This window comes from Hibiscus syriacus, unplaced genomic scaffold, assembly GCF_006381635.1.
Source record: "Hibiscus syriacus cultivar Baekdansim isolate YM2019G1 unplaced genomic scaffold, ASM638163v2 tig00110195_pilon, whole genome shotgun sequence".
Lineage (NCBI taxonomy): Eukaryota > Viridiplantae > Streptophyta > Magnoliopsida > Malvales > Malvaceae > Hibiscus > Hibiscus syriacus.
The window spans coordinates 115,611-135,434 of NW_024062621.1; the positions used below are offsets into that span (position 1 = coordinate 115,611).

General features: G+C 36.1%; 1 protein-coding gene and 3 pseudogenes across 1 annotated transcript; 2 read left to right on the forward strand and 2 right to left on the reverse strand.

Annotated features, from left to right (window-relative positions):
- Positions 1-577: 577 nt before the first annotated feature.
- Positions 578-1,995, forward strand: LOC120218021 (annotated as a pseudogene).
- Positions 1,996-2,300: 305 nt separating this feature from the next.
- On the reverse strand, positions 2,301-4,759 carry LOC120218120 (annotated as a pseudogene).
- Positions 4,760-7,985: 3,226 nt separating this feature from the next.
- LOC120218022 lies at positions 7,986-17,263 on the reverse strand (annotated as a pseudogene).
- A 1,592-nt stretch (positions 17,264-18,855) lies between these two features.
- LOC120218121 (protein DOG1-like 4) lies at positions 18,856-19,824 on the forward strand. The gene is made up of 2 exons (XM_039215088.1): positions 18,856-19,353; positions 19,425-19,824. The coding sequence occupies exons 1-2, from the start codon at positions 18,971-18,973 to the stop codon at positions 19,720-19,722; spliced, it is 681 nt and encodes a 226-aa protein (XP_039071019.1). The 5' UTR covers positions 18,856-18,970; the 3' UTR covers positions 19,723-19,824.

Consider the following 19,824-nt stretch of genomic DNA (forward strand, 5'->3'; position numbering starts at 1 on the left):
ATGATTTTCGAATAGTAAGATTTCATCCTTAAGTCCAGATCGGTTTTGAATCAATTTTGAGTCATCACCAAATTGGGTAACAAACAGTTTAGATTCTAATCGATTTCAATTAATTTTTCAGATCAGATGAATTTAAAATTTAAAAAATACATAAACTAAAAATAATCAAATTATAATATAAGCTTAAATCTATAATTTATGGCTAATATCATAAATAATATACGTTGGATAGCTATTTGAAATGTTTCTTAAAATAAATAAATAATACTCCTTAGTTTGGAATAGTCAAAAACTTTCAAAAATTAATTTGCAAAATTAAGGGAAAAAAAGTAATTTAAGACTATTTTTCATAATAAGTTAACCGTTAAACATAACAAACAAGTGTCACGAGACACGCGGGCGGAAACCATCTGTCCCCAACTCAATCGTAGCCAGACAAACAGTCCATCCGATACAAAAAAATTATGCAAATATTAAGAAATTCCACGTGTCCAATCGAAATATTAAGACACGCATTCAGTCCTTTAAATGCTTCCCGTCTGCTCGAAGAACCCACGATTCCGGTGTCGAACAAACCCACATTTGTTAAGGAATCTGAAGTAATGAGTTTGAACTCGGTTTGGAACTCAGTAAATCATCGGTTTCTTGTGGGGTTTGTTTCAACCACGGATTCGACAATGCGGGGTTCGGAGACCGTCCGGCATGAACAATTGGTTGTCGGATATTTCATCGGAGATGGCACTGTTCGGAAAGTACGAGGTCGGAAAATTATTGGGGCGTGGGGCGTTTGCAAAAGTTTACCAAGCGCACAATGTGAAGACTGGGGAGACCGTGGCGATTAAAGCTGTGAGCAAACGGAAAGTTCTCCGAGGAAAGCTGATGGCGCATGTTAAGATGGAGATCGCTATCATGCACCGGTTGAACCACCCCAACATTGTCAAACTCATCGAGGTGTTGGCGACGAAGACAAAGGTTTATTTCGTCATGGAATTCGCCAAAGGTGGGGAGTTCCTCGAGGATAAAGAAGGGACGTTTCAGCGACGATCTCAGCCGTCGTTATTTCCAGCAGTTGATTTCCGCCGACGGTTTCTGCCAGTCAAGAGGCATTTACCACCGCGACTTGAAGCCCTGGAATTTAAAAGTAACAGACTTCGGACTTAGCGCCGTATCGGAACAGGTCATACAGGACGGTCTCCTCCACACTCTATGCGGAACTCCAGCATACGTGGCCCGGAGATTCTCGCCAAGAAAGGATACGATGGAGCCAAATTCGACATTTGGGCATGCGGCATCATTTTGTTTTTCCTCCACGCTGGGTCTGCCGTTCGACGATTCCAATATGACGATAATGTACCGTAAGATTTATCGAGGTGAATTCAAGTTCCCGAAATGGACGTCGCCGGAGCTCCAACGACTGATATCGTCCTCGACACCAAACCTGAAACGAGGATCACCATTGATGAAATCATGAATGATCCATGGTTTAAAGACGGCTTTAAAGAAATTAAAGTCCACCCCGTTCTTCGATTTCGAAATGAAAGAAGAAACACAAAGCAACGTAAGCTTGACGCTTTCGACTTAATCTCTTTCTCGTCGGGTTTCGACCTCTCGGTCTGTTCAACGACGTCGATTTTCCCGTCCAACATGGCGGTTCATATCGGCGGAGAAACCGTGGAAGATAATAGTTATGAGAGAATCAGGGATGAGGTTGACAAAATTGTGAGCGTAGAAGTTATAAGCATGACAGAGAGTGGGATCCGTTTGGAACACCAGTGTAGCAATTTGGTCATCGCCATTGATGTTCATCAGTTGACGGAAAAGCTCGTAGTGGTGGTGGTTAACCGCCGGGAGCTCAACGCCAGGAGAAGTGATGGACTTTGGAGTGATAAATTGAAACCCAGACTTTCCGATTTGGTATATATTGTGAATTCGAACAATGAAAGTGAAGAAACAACAATCTCTGTATGTATCCCTTCCAACAATTTGTTGCGGTGACGGAGCTTGTGCTTGTCCCGGAAATTAAAAAAAAAATAACAAATCAGGATTTTGTATTAAATCTTTTGCCATTATGTAGTTTCATAGTTTGGTTGGCTTCAGAACAGATTTGTATAATTTTATTTACTAAAACCAATAAGGGAGAGAATAGTTTTTCTTTCTAATGCTCTTTCTTTTTACCCGCAACATATTATTGCTGAATTAAAATATTTTATTGAAGATTCATATGTTGAGATGAATAACATCAAAGGAGTTGGAGGATTTGCTTGCCTCTTATCTTTCTTCGATTTTTGATGAACAACAGGTTTTCAAGCAAATCTGGTTTGATTAATTTGAAGGATTCCCAGTGCAAGTTGTCATGTGTTTCAGTTGCCCAGGACAATACATATAATATTTAAATTATTTCATTTTGCATATTTACTTTTAAAATTGAAATATACTACTAATCATCTTGAAATCCTTCGGTTCAGGCTGCTACTTGAACCCTCCGTGGGATCCTGAAATCCGATGTTCTCGACCGCTCCGATGGTTGAACAACCGCCTTTTGTTTACCTCAGCCATTACGTATCGATGCAGCAATCGGCTACGTATGTCGACGAGTGAACGGATCTTTGTTAGCTTTCGCTGGCCATTTAAGTTTGAAGCCTTCCATGAATCGAGTTGTGCGTCGCATTGTTTGTAGGTGTAAGAACTCGTGCTCTCTGATGGACAAAATCGTGTTGATTTGAGGGACTTCGGAATGCTGGAATGTCCACCTTGTCGGAGACTTGAATCGAACTCGTCTTCGGAGTTCATGCTGGTATTGGAACGAGTTTGTGGCAACTTGAACTTGCATCATCACTGTTGAATGCACTGCAGCCGGAAGTTACGTTTTTCCCATGAGAAATTCGTGTTTCGTACGACGAAGGAGCGCTGGGAGGGAGACTTGGGAGGAAGAATGAGAGGATGTATCGTAGACGGATGATGAATTCCGTACAATCATCATAGTCATCTTCATCTTCATACCTGAAGGTGTGCTGATGGTGGGGTTTAGAGGATCCCCAGTCCTTCCAAGTAGGATAAGGGAAGATATCTCCTCCTCTATCAAATCAGCAATCTCCAATGGTTCCCAGTCATTGATCTCCAATTCTTTCACCATCTCCAGGCAACGTCGATTGCGGTGTCGTTTACTATGTCGAAGGGAAAATAGATGTTCCGAGCATGACCTATAACAGCACAAATTCGAACTCGTAAAACAGGATTAGATTAGTCCTATAAACATATCGAATGGAGTTTGCTACGGTACCTTCCTTGTCTGTAATCTGTCCTTTGAGAAATATAGTGTCATCTGCAGGGTCCATTGTGCCAGTTATTGACATATTAGTAGTCCTTATTGGATCAGTCTTCAGTGAAGGGACTAGCTCTGAGCTTAACACTCTTGGGTATGGCAGCAAATTCCCTTCATCAGAGGCCAAAAACGGATCGAGCAAGAGCTCGCGAGCAGGCAATCTCTTCGAAACATGCTCGAGACACTTCCCGATGAACCTCCTAGCTTCTTCATCTTGGATCCTGTATAATGCCTCTGGCAACTTTCCCTGCAGAGTTAAGAAAATGGAATAGATTAGCTCGATGGTCAATGTTACCGAAATTAATGAACCAAATGTAACTCACTCACTTTTTTGTAGATTTGAGCCGGATTCGAGCACTCGCTATACGGATACTCCAAGTAAGCATCTCCAATACACACATGCCAAAGGAATATACGTCTACGAGCTCGTTGTAATCCTCTTCGTACAGCTCCGGTGCCATGAATTCCGGTGTACCTAGCATGTTATACACAGGTGCAGACATTTGACATACAAAATATATATACATATACAGAGTTGCTTGATTCTATGAAATTTAAGTGGATTCTGCAGATTGAGAGCAAACCTATAACACTGTGAGCATTTTGTGACCGCGAAGAATGGCGGCCAGTCCGAGATCACCGATCTTAACTTGTCCAAGGTGACCATTGACAAAGATGTTATCACATTTAAGATCTCTATGTATCACCGGGGGATCATGGCCATGGAGATAAACTAGACCGTGTAGGATTTGTCGAGACCAGTTCTTAACCGCTCGCATATCGATACGCTGGTGCCTCTGCCTGTACCTGTATACAAAGTTGCATATTAAAAACGGCATTAGAATTAAGGTTGCATATGTATTGGATTGATGGTTCATGCGATTTACTCTCGAAGGGTGCCGGAGGTGAACATCTCGGTGACAAGTTGAATGTTTCTTCGGTCGATATCCATCCAGGATGAGTAGAACTGCATGATGGAACCGTGGTTTATGTTCTTGAGGATGGACTTCGAGTAAAGCCGCTGCAATTCGTCCGGCGAACGGATATCGGCGAGCATGACTTGATTCCATGCCACGTCCATTCCGAGTACCTCATCAAATGCTTTATACACTGTCTTCATTGCTCCTTTACCCAGAATCTCTCTGAACTGCACAAATTCTCATTTACAGCAACGATTCAGTCATTTACCGGGGAAAATTAATGGAATCAATAGTTATACATACACACCTGACACTACACGAACTACACAATCTAAGAGATTAACATCAAAAACCATTGTCTCCAAATTTTCTCGGGAAAATAAAAAAATAAGATTCAAACCAAGGAAACTTACACGTCCATATCGACCCGAAGGATCGGTTTCAACGTATCCAAGATGAGACTCAAGCCATCAACACATCCTCCAACACGTGTTTTAAACATTGTCATAGAAAAACAGCAGTCACCCTCAAAAGCTGTCGGGTTTTGTGTAATACTATATCTTCAAAAACAACAAATATACGATTCTATACGTCTAGTATAATATAAAATCCAAGAACAACGCAGAAGGGGGTTATATGATCGAGGCTTCCATTCATGGTTTCATATGAAAAAACACCAACAACAACCAAAAAGCCTGGAATAATCGACGCTAAGCATAATCCAAGCCATTTCCACAATTTTCTTGAGAAATCGTAGTAATTTTGGAAACCATTTAGCTGATTGATAAACAAAGAGTAAATATTTATATATTGCGGAAGAAGATTTTTTTTTTCTTAAAGAGAAAAGAACACTGTTGAGAGGTGGGTATGGTAGGGAAAAGAGTAATTGGTGTCAGCCAATGGAGGCTTTTCGTTAAGAAGAATGATATGAAATCTGGGTTACTTTGTTGTGGAGGAGAATCATTTTCCGGGTTGAAATTGCGTGTTTTGGCAGGAACTAGAGCTCCAAACTTGAAGAACCTATGGCTACGCTGTGACAGCACCATTTGTGGAGTAGATATTGAAGCAATTTGAATGGATAGAGTTGGATTCAAAAGAGTTTTCGTATTCTTCGAGATTGATCCAATAGTTTCGATTGTAAATTAAGGAGGAAACTGTGCAAGATGATGAAGATGATTCAGCTTTCGCAACTGATGTAAATTGACAAGTCCAACGAATATTTAATAAACAACGGATGGATTGAGTAAATTTAGATTGAAATTATGTCAAAATCATCTCATTATAATACAATGGGTATGTTATTTTATCTGAATTTAATTTATTCTTTTGAAGAGAGAGAAAAATAAATGTTCAAACTTCAAATAAGTAGTCATGATGATAAAATAAGAATTACTTTTTAAATAAATAATAGTGTTGCTCTTATGGCTCAATTATGGAAGAGAATTTAACAAAATTTGTACCATTGGATATACATATGAAAGTGATAAAATTAAAGTAGGCTTGATGGAGTTGACATTCATATTAGTGCTCCATACAAGCTGACAACAAAATAATTATTAAAATAAAATCATTCAAATGAATTAAGAGTACTTGATATATTTAACCGTTGAATCATATAAAATTATTAATTTTTTTCGAATCGGATACTTGATCTATTATTTTTACAAGTTTACAGGTCGAGTCAGGTACCATAACTCAAATATGGATATTAGATATTCACAAGTTGGGATACATGTCATATTTTTTACTATCCAGAAAATCAGTACTCAATATACAAGTCTTAAAAATCGAGTATCATTAATGAATATCTCTAATTTGAATTTTAAAACATAATGGAGTAAATTGAATTGGAAGATTATCTCATAATACTTTTTACATTAATCAATCTATATTAACAGATAAATAAATTAAATATTGGTAATTAATTAAAAAATCAACAAATGAATTAGATTCACTCTGATCAATTACTAAATCTTTCTTACTCGCTTCTTTTAAAATGAAATTAAAATTGTAATTAATTTGATAAAGATATAATTTCTTGGTTTTATTCTGCATCAGTTGTAAAAGAATTTCAGTTTTACAACCTTCCTAGTGTTTTTTTTCCTTTCCTTCTTCAATGAAAATAGACCGTTCAAAAAATCTTAGCCTCAAACTTAATGTTTAGTTTCAAAATCCATGAAATAAAGCAAAGGAAAGCAAGTTACGGTTTTTTCTTTCCAAAAAATCAAAGCAAGCATGCAACTTGGGAATCTAAATTTAATTTAATTATTTAATATAATTAATAGGATAATTTATACCATTAGTCTGTTTAGTTTCTCAATAATCCATGAAATAAAGCAAAGGAAAGCAAGTTACGGTTTTTCTTTCCAAAAAATCAAAGCAAGCATGCAACTTGGGAATCTAAATTTAATTTAATTATTTAATATAATTAATTTAGGATAATTTATACCATTAGTCATTAAATTTTAGATTGTATATCAATTTAGCATTGAATTTTAGTTTACTTTTTAGTATGGTGCTAACATTGAAGAGTAAAACTTATTTATTTATTTCAGGTCATCATCTTCATCAAAATTAGAGATTTTTCATCCATTTTTCAAATCATTATCCGATGTCTTTTCTGATCATCCAAGATATTGATAAACTCATCATGTTGTTCTTTATCATTTATCGGTTTAATTTTCTAAAAATCTCTTTAAAAATAAAAATTATATACAAAAATATATTATTTTAGGGGTTTGGGAACTTTCTTATATTTGAGGAGTTTTTAATTGTTTGTTTAAAAATTTGAACGACAAGAAACATTTTCTCAACAATATGAATAGTATGTCTAGAAACTAACCTCATTGAACGACTATCCAATGAGATCAAAGTATTAAAAAGTTAAATTTTTAGATAGATTTTCATCGATTTTAGATAGATGTTCGTCGATTTTAAGTAGATTTAATTAAAAATTAATTCGATGACAAGAAAAAAAAAACGTGAAATACAAATAAGTAGCGAAAAATGTTGAACGATAATTAATCGACATCGATGACCGAATGAGTTGTATAGTTTCTATAGAAAATAGGGAAGAAACAATTGCATCATGACCCCATTAAGGATATAACGACCTAATGCTCTAGTTGAAATGTAAATTAAAGTTTAATACTAAAATTAAAATATTTTAAAGTTCAGTGTCAAGATTAACACACAACATAAAAATTTCTGACTAATAACGCAATTTACCCTTAATTTTAAAATAACATTGAATAAATCCCTCAATATTTTTTTTTTCTATTTTATACTACAACTTATATATATAATAGGATTGGGTGCATGAATCTATGAACCAGCCTTTTTGAGTGAAGAGTTGACAAAAAGGAAAGTGTACTTGATTAAATAATATCTATGAAAGACATCTTGAAAGATAATTAGGCCCACCACCGTCCATCATCCTCGTAAACATTTTAAATTTTTATATAATTTAATTTTTTTTCTCTGAAAGTTTTAAAGTTTAATACTACCATAACTATTATGATACACTCGTAAATGTCCATTGTAAATTAATGAATGAAATGCCGATTAAACCAATTCAAACACGGAATTGCGAAACAGATACCACCCGATCAACCATTGCTGAGTTAAGAAGGGAGAAAAGGGAGACTATTCTGCAGTATAAGTTACATCAGAGGATTAGTCGAAATGTACATATACGCCTTCGAACCACACAAAATTATCTGATTCCATATAAAAACAGCTTTGGAATGGCTATCAAACAACCATATTCACACAAGCTGAGGCTCCAAGGCCGACTTTGTTAGCATTTACTGTCTTCTCTATTCTTCCAAACTTTTCAACTGTATAAATTAAGACCGATCCTTTTCTCTTTTCTGTTTTCAGATGGGTAAAGGTGGGAAATCTTCTTCGTTCTTTAAATGATACAATTGTACAAGTATCCTGCGTGTTATAGCGGGAAAAAAGGCTCTGAGTTTGATCCATGCTGTGTATAAATTTGACAAAAACAAAAAATCTCAAACCTCTTGATCCATGCTCGCAGCAGATTGTAGCCTTTGATTTCCTAATTGTGGCTGACTGGCACTCGAGTTTTGAGCATTAGCAGAACCCGGGTTATGCGACTTTCTACTTTCTGTGGAGGCTGGTACCAAAGGTAAAGCCCCAATTGACCCAATTCTATAAGCCTATCTGGTTGATGCAATGAGCCATTGGCATTATGGGATAATGCTTTTTCAGCAGCAGAATGTCGGAGTTCCAAGACCCCAGATTTCCCAACACCCTGATTCACTGTCTGTATTTGTGCCAGCTCACGGCTCCTCTGTGTGCATTTGCCTCTGGGTGTAATGGCATGGCCATTGTTGCGAGGTGATCTTGCAAGCTGGGTTCCTTCCCCTTGGTGTCAAGGGCCTATCCTTGTAATAAGTCTGCAAAAATGATTCAAGCATATAAAACAAACTGAGACAACAAGGTTCAACCAAAAAAAGTTGACAAATATAATAATAAACCAACAGCAAAATGATACCATGATGCAGCAAGTTTGCACCAGACTAAATTTCCTATTCTTAGCACAAATTTGAGAAGCTCAATCCAAAGGAATAGAATGAGTATACCATGCTGGGATTGGGGTAGTATGTCCCTGTTCCTCGAGGTTTTTGGCATTTCATCCATTCCAAAGCTGGAACCAGGTAGAACTGGTGGGTTCATGGGATAGGCTTGTCGTGGACAGCACCGTTAGCATTCATAGGGGAAATTGCATTTCGCCTGAATTGCACCGACTTGCGTACTACATCCCATGAGTTCTTGCTCTGGAGCTGAGAAACCAAAGGTGAAGATTGGAGGAACAATGCACTTGAGGAATAATCATAGCACCACTGGCCATAACTCAAACTTCGAATGTTTGCATCGTAATCCCCACAAAGATCAGACATGAGCTCAAAACTTCTTGACTTCCGACACTACTGCAAAGCTGGATAACCACAATGTCCAGGATATAGATCCTCATATGACCAGGCAAAATTTGAAATCAATGGATGGTTTTTCCGTCCAACAGGGGACTGAACCCCTTGACTAGCAGCCAACTGATTCACATTGTGATAACTATGTACATTAGCACCCATCTCCTCAAGGCCTGCTGGAAGAATACCACAACTCGCATTCTTTTCAGTAGAGCCAGAGTTTTCGGGCTGTTTGTGTTCCAAATTTCCATTTCTCATCTCCCCGTTATCCAAAGATGAGTTACAGAAATAGAGATGAGGTGCATGCCTTGCACTTACACACCTATAAGGAAAAACTGTCCTCCGCATTTGGAGGGGATTTATGTGCATCATTTGAAATTACAAGACCTTGAATTTTGGAGGTTGCCAGGTCTTTAGCATCCCCTGTGAGATGAATTTCTGAAACACTTACAGAATTTGCAGAACCTTGCGGCTCACTAAAGGGTCTACTAAAATTTGTTTCCCTCCCAAACACGTTACTGTTATTGACTTTGTGCAATGATCCCTCATTATCAGATCTATTATCCTAGTCACGGTATTTGAATTTGAAGATTCCGACTCATAAAGGTTTGATCTTCTGGCATGACTCTGTACCTGAAACTGGTGATGTTGCACCAAATCCTCTGAATATAGACAATGGAGCAGGATCTTGAACATCAGGCCACTGCCCATTTCCATGCCTATCAAGGGTTAGAGAAAACTTAAGAAGTTCATCACCATGCTTTCTTCTGGCTGGGAAAGAATCTGCCCTAGCTTCTGAGCCCCATAAGTGAAAGCACTTCTTATTCGGTAAAAGTTCCCTACAGAGGAAAAGGTATATCATTTTGAACTTTTATCCCTCTCGGTCAGTTGAAGAATCACTAAAAATTACTAAAACAAGATAGCCTGAATATCCCTGTTACAATATGGAAATAACTATTTCTTCTATTCTCAAAGAAAGATCCAAGTTCAGATGAAATAATGGCATTTTCCTATGGAAAATGATTTGACCTTTTGTTCACACTGCGACCAAGATTATTGTTTTCTCTCAAGGGATCTACTATGTTCAGATGCTTTTGAGGGATGTCCGTGAATTAGTCTCAAATCCCCTTGATGGAACGGAGAACATGTCCACACATTCCCTGAGAAAATCATTGCTAAGCAGCAAATCTCCCCCACCATTTTCAGGCGTCTCAACTGCATGAGACAAGATAAAACATAAGCCTCTTAATCATGTATAGAATAGAAGAAGCAAGATTTGTCATGAAAGAAAATGTTGTGCTTACCCACAATATCTGGCAGGGAGATAAATGGATCGGACCATTCAAACTGACACAATACTTTTCCCAATCAAATTTGCTAAAGTAATCCAAAACTTGTATAAAACCTGTAATAATTCAAATAGTTAAAGTTATGAGATCAAATTAGCTGACGGTGCCAAAATCCTGCACTACTCACCGCCAAAGGGCCATCTAGGATGAGTGAAATAGATGGAAAATGTAGAGCACCAATGTTTCCAAACCATATGTAGAAATCAAGCCATGATGAGCCCCAAATACGGCTCTCATAATAGCACCAAGCCTTAATCAGTATAATACTACGTTTGAATAGATGATTTTTTCCAATAAGACGATCAACCTGTAACATTACCAGGGATGTTAATATGTACATATTTAAAGGGTCAATTCTGGTTACAACAATAAAATATAGCCAATTAGTCACCCAGAAACCCATGCCAGCTCTCCCAGTATTGCATACAAATAAATATAAACTTATAAAAAGATAGAATACAGAGATCTTAATTAAGTCCATATCTAAAGTATATCATAGATCAGCAAACATTAGGAAATGAAATAAGGAAGGCGCCCCCGGGAACGCGCCTTCACCACTTTGCCAAATCCCCTCATAAATAATAGGTACTGACATGAATAGTTCTCCGGGGGCATGAGTGACATAATATGGCAATGATAACATATTCTCTGACAAAATAATGGAAGGCACCCCCCCGGGAACGCGCCTTCACCACTTTGCCAAGTCCCCTCAGAAATAATAGGTACTGACATGAATAGTTCTTTGGGGGACATGAGTGACATAATATGGCAATGATAACATATTCTCTGACAAAATAATGGAAGGCGCGCCCCCGGAACGCGCCTTCACCACTTTGCCAAGTCCCCTCATAAATAATAGGTACTGACATGAATAGTTTTTCGGGCATGAGTGACATAATAGGGCAATGATAACATATTCTCTGATAAAAATGGAAAGCGCGCCCCCGAGAACGCGCCTTCACTTGAATAGTACCCGCAGTTTAGACACTATTATATGCAACATTATGAACTTTCAAAACAAACTTCAGTTCACAAGCTTTCAAGTTCTCAAACTCTAAATTTCTCAAAAATATCAATCCTCTATTCTCTGAAAATGAGTCGTCTTTCTGCTGTTGTTTTATATGATGGAGAAATTAAGGAAGCTTAAGAGGGGGTTGTTTTTTAGTCATATCATTATATCCCCTTAACCTTGAAGAGAACATCACTCTTGAGGAGTTAATCACAAAAATTTCGTTAAATATTCGTGTAACTGGCTAGAAGACTATATTCACTTCAGTATAGATTTCCTACTGAACTTTTTCCACTCATGTATACATCATTTCAGCTTTCCAACGATGATGATGATTCTATGATGGTTGATGCTCATATGGGGAGTTCACACTCTCTTATTGAAATGTATGCCACTTTTATTGAGGTTCGTGCTTCTCGTGGTCTCTCATATTCCTCTCACTTTGGCATTGCATATCATGTTGATCAAGTTGATAGTCCGACACAACCGATCTGTAATGATTTCACATCATTAATGGCGGATCCAACGCCAGATGCTATACCATCAAGTTCAATAGGAAGACATTCATCAGCAACTGCTTATGATCTCAACCCACGTGGCTTCACCAATAATCCATATGGCAACATCTCTTATACTTCAAGGGGCAGACATTCATCTGCCAATGTTTTCGACTTACATATGGAAATGCTATCAAGACGGCAGTCTATTCACATCCCACATGATACAATGGCCTCAAGTTCAAGAGGATGACACACAAGTGAGAACTTATTTGACCTCAACATTGGATTATCGGAGGAACCCTCATTTCCACCAGAAGAACCTCTTCGGGAGCCAGGTGCAGATGGTGCTGAAACGAGATTATTTGTTGAACCTGACTCACCACAGTTTAACTTACATTCTGATGATGATGAGGATGACGTTCCGATAAATACAACACCAGCCGAACTTCCTGCACATATGTATGGTGTTGATTATGATGCAATGTACGAGCTTGAATTTCTGGATCTTCCTGATGTTGGCAACTATGGACTTCAGTCATCAGTCAACAACGGTGATTTACATATTGGAATGGAGTTCGCATCGAATGAGGAAGCAATGATGGCAATAAAGAGTTACAATATTCGTAACTCAGTTCAGTCCCGAGTTGATCGATCTACCACGGAGAAATATGTCTGCTACTGCGTCCAACGTGACAACGAATGTCAATGGATGACCCGTGTATCAAAGAGGATGAGGAAGAACAACTTTTGGGAACTAACCAGATACAACGGTCCTCATACGTGTTGTGCAAGAGGTATAAACCAAGATCATCCCAACTTGGACTCCAACATTATTTGCTAAGCAATCATGCCCATTGTGAAGCAAAACTATCATATAGCTGTTGCAGTGTTGATTTCTGCTATACAGTCACAATATAGGTACACCGTCTCCTATTAAAAAGCTCGGTTGGCAAAACAGAATGCCATTTGCAAACTATGGTGAATAGGATTCCTCTTACAACGAGCTACCCAGTTGGTTTCATGTTGTGCAAAGACTCAATCCCGGGATAATTGTTGAGTTTGAAACTCAACATCATTACGTGAATGATCGAGTGGTTCGCGATCGCTGCCAATTTTACCGTGTCTTTTGGACTTACCCTCAGTGTATTAATGCAATCAAATACTGTAAACCAATTGTCCAAATTGATGGTAATTTCTTGTATGAGAAATACATGCAAGTTTTATTATTGGTTGTGGTCCAAGATGGAAACCGCAATATTATTCCTGTTGCGTTTGCCCTCGTTCAAGGAGAAGACACTGAGTCCTGGGCTTTTTTCTTTAATAAATTTACGTTTATATGTTATCACCAGGGAACGAGTATGCATTATTTCAAACCGAGGAGCCGGGATAAAAGCAACAATGGAGTCTTTGGGTACAATGTATAGACCTCCACATGTTCAACATTGTTATTGTGTTTGTCATATTGCTGCAAACTATTACTGAAAATACAAGAAGAACGATGGGTGGGTATGTTTCTTTTTCCCAATTTTCTATCATGTTAAACGACTTATTTTCGTTTGGGTCAACTCTTTGCAAAGCTCGGTGGACAAGCTCTTACTTAGATGCAAAACGGCCATATTTACCACCCAAGACTAGTAGCTGATTTACAGGAAAAAAATGGTTGCATCAAATGGGATGTTGGTTACAAATTTTTCTCGCACCCGTGAATTGTTTCGTGTAACCGAAATGCCACGTCCGCTGCAAGGGATTAAAGCTAACTCTTTCAAAGTTAATCTGCAAGAGAGGTGGTGCGATTGTGGTTTCTTTCAAGCACTCAAATATCCATGTTCTCACGTCATTGCATTGCTCACATTCGCATTTGGACTACAAAAATTATGTTGATTTCGTATACCAACTTTCACAAGTATTCAAGATATATGAATTTGAGTTTCCGCCCATAGGAAACGAAAGAGACCCAGATGAGATTCAAACTTGGCTTACAATTGTACCAGATCAATTACTTTTGAGGGACTCAGGTCGTCCAAAATCTAATAGAATACATTGTGATATGGATATTCGAGAGAAGTCAACAGAACAAAAACGATGTGGGCATTGTAGAAACATCGGGCACAATAGAAAAAAATGTTCAGCTCTGTTATCATCACATAACAGTTAACTCTTATGTAATTAATATTCTATTTAAATGAATGTTTTTGTTTCTAATATTTAAATGTAATTGCATTTTCTATAATTTCTCAATGTATGTACACCTAAATAATTTTTTTAATTTTTATTTAAAAATTATTTGATGATATTTATTTAATATAATAATTAATATTATTTATTATAAAAAATTAATTATTAATTTTAAAATATTATAATATTACACCTTCTAAGTAGAGAAAAAATGTTAAATTAAACAAATTAAAAGTAAGACTAAATTGATAAAATATGTAACTATTGAAGATTAAATGTGCAATTATACTAATTTTATTAACTTATGCATCAATAATTTCTTTAAATATTGATAACAAATGACTAGATTGATAACATTTAAATAATTAAGTGATAAAATTAATATATCGATAATAAAAAATAATAGATATATAACAATATGTGTAATATTATAATTTAATACATTTTTCCTATAACTATAATAAGATCAAAGCTGGTTTTCATCTATTATTCCATCCGATTAATGTCGCGTGGAATGGGTGAATGCCAAAGTCCCTGAAACATATAACACTAAAACCTAAATTCACTCCACCTTTAACACACATTTAAAAAATACATTCGATAATTCTTAAATTATAATCGAAACCTTTTACATAATATATTAATTATTTATAATAATAATAAAAATAAAATCTTTATTATTAAAAGAAATATCAGCGTGACATCTGATTCAGTAGAACCCATATAAAGCGCATCCCCGGGGATGCGCCTTTCACACGTGACATCCGACTTAGCATAAACCCAAGTAAAACGCGTCCCCGGGGATGCGCCTTTGTGTCACCTCAATCGAAATAGTGTTACATCAAGAAATATTGATCAACGAGTGTTAGAACGGGAGAATTTAAAAAAAAACGGATCAGGTGAAATCGCCCTAAATGCACGGGGGTTTTATATTTTACTATTAATTATTTTGGCACGATCAGGAGGGTTTCTTGGGGTGGGGTAGAAAGGAATAAAACGACAGCGGAAATGACGACAAAACGACGGTGAAAACTATGGATTCTAATTTTTGAATGGGAAAATTTTGATGATTGCAAAACGGTGAAAAGTGTGAGACCATGGCTTATTTTAAACCTTATTCTCTTTTTGGAATTTATACATTTATTATGTAACAATTTATATATTTCCACAAATAAAAAATTGTTTTTTTATCTTGTGACAAAAAATATTAATTTTTTTTAGAATAACTTTTTAACTCAATTTATTTTATTCGTTATGTTGATAATGTTAAGATTTGAATATTTAACTTTATTTGAACCTATAAAATGATTTTAGTAGTAAAAACGATTATTGTTCTCCCTTAAGTTTTAGACTCGAACAATTACTTCTACTGGGTGTGTGCACGTTTCTTATCAATTGATTAAGAAAATTATAAACATGTAATATTTTATAATCACCTCAAACTAATGACAAACTTTATTGCATTAACCAAATTACCTCAGTTGTTAAAAAAATTGTTGTTGTTCTTAGAGATATTGAGTTCGAGCACCAGTGACTGCAAAAATGATAGAAGATTCATTTCCAAATGTTTAAGAATATTTAGAATAAATATTACTTTATAAATACATTTGTTTAATAAAAAAATAACAAACCTTCTTTAAGTGATTAATTATTTCATCCACTATCCCAATTTCATTATTGATTATTAAAAAATACTTTAATAAAATAAATATTCTTAAAAAATACTGTTTTCAATATTTATATTATTAATGTTCCTTTTATTCATAAATTTTAAATATCAAATATTTAATTTTATTTAATTTTATACTTTTATATATATTATATCAACAATAACAATTTTTTTAACAGAAAGGGAGGCGAGAGCCATTACAAAGATTTATTCAACCTATAGTAAGAAGGACCATAGATATTTATACGAAAGATCAGTAAGAGAGGAACCTCATGGAGAGTACCATTTTAGCGATGTAATCTGTCGCGGAATTCATAATAAATCTTTACAAAATCAAGGGACTAAGGCAAGAGGGCTGTCTATTGCTGGCGGAGAAATGAGACTGTGAGCTTCACTGCTGTCAGTCTGAATGCAACACGATGAGCTACTTGCTGCCCAGCTATTCGGAGGCGTTAAAAAATACCCCATCACTAGGATGGTAAACGGACGGGTAGATGTAAATATCCTAATCTCGTCTTCATATCATTTAATATTTTTATATTTACCACATATTCATCACCTACTATAAGTAAAATTTTTAAAGTCACACATATCTATATAGTTACATTCTCAAAATTATCCACACATTCAATATCCAACTAGATATCTACTATCTATCTCGTATTCGTCTGTTTCTGTTCATACATGCCTAACAACAACGTTACAGATTATATAATATAAATAATTGGTTAAATTATAAGTCATGTCCGTAAAATCTTAAAATTTATTGAATAATCTTTGATATTATATTTAAATCCATAATGATACAAAATTTACATGGCGGGTAGTTAGTGGGCGGACAGATATGGGATGGGTACATACAAGGCACACGGATATGGGACGGATAAAATTTCAAACTCATCACCTAACCACTACCCACTACCGTTATAACTTTTTACATTCACACGTACTTAATACTCACTAAATTTGTATTTATCTACGCTCCAATTAAAACAAGTATGATACGAAATCCACGAAATAAAATTTCTGTGTAATCCCTACCCACATCCGAAAAGCCATCAAACAATCACCATTGGAGTTTCGAAGCAGCCCCCCAACTGAACCAGAATTTGTCAACTGTGAGAGAGCATCATCAGTGTTCAAGCAGAGCCACCAGACAGCCGGCGAATTCCACTGCACCGGGATGGAGACGTGGCTAACGGGAGCAACCTGGGTACCATGATAGTCGAGATAAGCTTTGCTCCAAGAAGCAACCGTATGAAAAGTCGAAAGGGAGTCGCTGTGTATATTCTGAAAAACACGATTATTACGGTTTCTCCATAGCTGTCTGTCAAATTATTGACGAGAATAAAACGCTCCAAGACCATATAGCTTAATTGATACGTTATCAATAACAATATTAACTAAACTAAATTCAATTTAGTTTAAAAATATTATTTTAAACAATTGTGGAGAAAATTCATTGGATTAAGCCATTAATAGTAATAAATTATGAAGTTAACAACGTGATGTGGGCATGGTTGCATGAGCCATTTAGCTGTTTGACGATTTGGAGTGGGACATTGAATATTATAGACATCCTACTTGTTTAATCCCAAATAGATATTGGAGTCGATTGCACATCGGATTCCTAAATTATAATTTCAGCTTTAAATTGATTCTAAATTTTAAAATATTTTACATTTAATATTTAGATTATTAATATTATTTTTTAATTAATAATCAATTAGTTTAGTGAGATGAGACATCAAATCTCTTAAGTAAAGTAAGAGATTTGAATCATAACGTTTGTGAATATAATAAACTAGGTTAAAAATGTCACTCTCATTTCTACAATATTCTATCTAAATTAGTTAATTAATAAATTAAATAGCAATCTAAAAATAATATTAATAATTTAAAGACTGATAAAAATATTTTGAAATTTTAAAAATATATAAAACTAATCATATTTTTAAGGGATGATGTAAAATATTAAAAAGTGGGGAAATGCCCGACATTTATTTCCCGAGGAGACATTTTTTTTGTCATAGGATATTCTACTCATAATTTAGCATATACTCGTATGCTGTTAAATATCTCAGCTCTTTATAAAAAGTTTATTGCCAAGGTTGGTAGGGTTTATCCTCGATAATGAATACAGGAGCTGATAATAAATTAATTGTTTTTAAGGGATTAATATTATATTGTACAAGGAAATATTAGATATTTTGAACTTGAAGGGAAGAACTTTTGTCATGTCAGTACAGCATGGATTGAAAACCTTTATAAGTGAGCTCACAAGATAATAAAATTGTACCACAATTTTAATATACAGTTAAAAATATTATTTAAAATATTATTATTTTTTTAATATTTTATGTAAAACATTATTTAAAATATTATTTTTTACCGAAAATATTATTTTCGTTAACTAAATATCGGTATAACATAATATTAATATTTTCGGTAAAAAATAATGTTTTAGATAAAATTTTACTGAAAATGTTAAACATTTTAAGTAACACCCAATAATAACATTTTCAGTAGAAAATATAATGTTTTAAATAACGTTTTATCATAAATATAAAAAAAAATTCTGATAATATTTTTCTTTAATTATATATTAAGATAGTTGTACGTAATACATTCCCGAGCTCTCATGTTAACAAATTTCGGTATAATTTGGATTCAAGTGAAGTCGGCAGACGAGTAGAAATAGTGCCCAACACGGTTCTAATTTGGATAAACAGTTAAGCATTGCACATGCATGTCAATTGCTTTCAATTGAAGGAAGCTACTAGTGTCCAAAATAAAAGATAATATCCGGAGTAGAATTAGATTTTATTTACCTATTATAAAAAAAGTAAAAGTCTATATAAATTTAAAATACCAAAGTAATTTTATAGTCGGAACGAGATCCTGAACTGGAATTTTATGCTTTTAAAAGCCTTAAAACTTTTAATGCTCATCATTAAATTACTGTTCCAGGTATTCGACACCTGCCCTTCATTCACAATCCAAATTACCCCCAAACGCTGTTTATAAACACAGCGAAGTACCCCCCACAACCAAACACCTTAACCCCCGCCAAAATGAGCAGCTTCGCCACCTTTTACACAGCCTGGAGCGACCAACTCCAGCAACTTCTCCGGAAGCTCTGTTCGGCCCCGAAACCACCCACCACACAAGACCAGCTTCACCACTTGAACCACCTTGTCAGCAAGCTCCTCTCCCACTACTCGGAGTACTACAGAGTCAAAGCCGCTGCCGCCGAACGCGACGTCCTCGACATTTTCGCCGCTCCATGGGCTTCCTCTTTCGAGAAAAGCCTCCATTGGATTGCCGGGTGGAGGCCGACCACGGTTTTCCATTTGGTTTACACCGAGTCCAGTATTCTGTTCGAATCCCACATCGTCGATATCCTTCGTGGGGTTCGAACCGGTGATCTCGGTGACCTCTCACCTACACAGTTCAGGTCAAAACCCGCCATCTACATGCATGCAAACAAATGACGATATTTTCTAAAACATATTTTGTGATTTACAGGCGAGTGAGCGAGTTACAGTGCGAGACGGTGAAGGAAGAGAATGCAATTACGGATGAATTATCCGAGTGGCAGCACGGTGTGAGCGATCTTATGGGAGCATCCACCGACGTCGATCAAATGATCGGACGGCTGGTAACAGTCGTTTGGAAGGCCGATGATCTACGGTTAAGAACGCTGAAGAGAGTGGTGGAGTTGTTGACCCCACAACAAGCTATAGAGTTCCTGATTGCCGCGGCCGAGTTACAGTTGGGGATCAGAGAGTGGGGGATGGATCAGGACCGTCAATGCAACTATTGAACAAGTGATTTAGGATTTGGATGGTGATTAGAGTGTCGTTGATGATAGCAATTTGGTAATTATGGTTTGTTCTTTTTTTTGGTGGGTTTTCTTTTAGCCCTA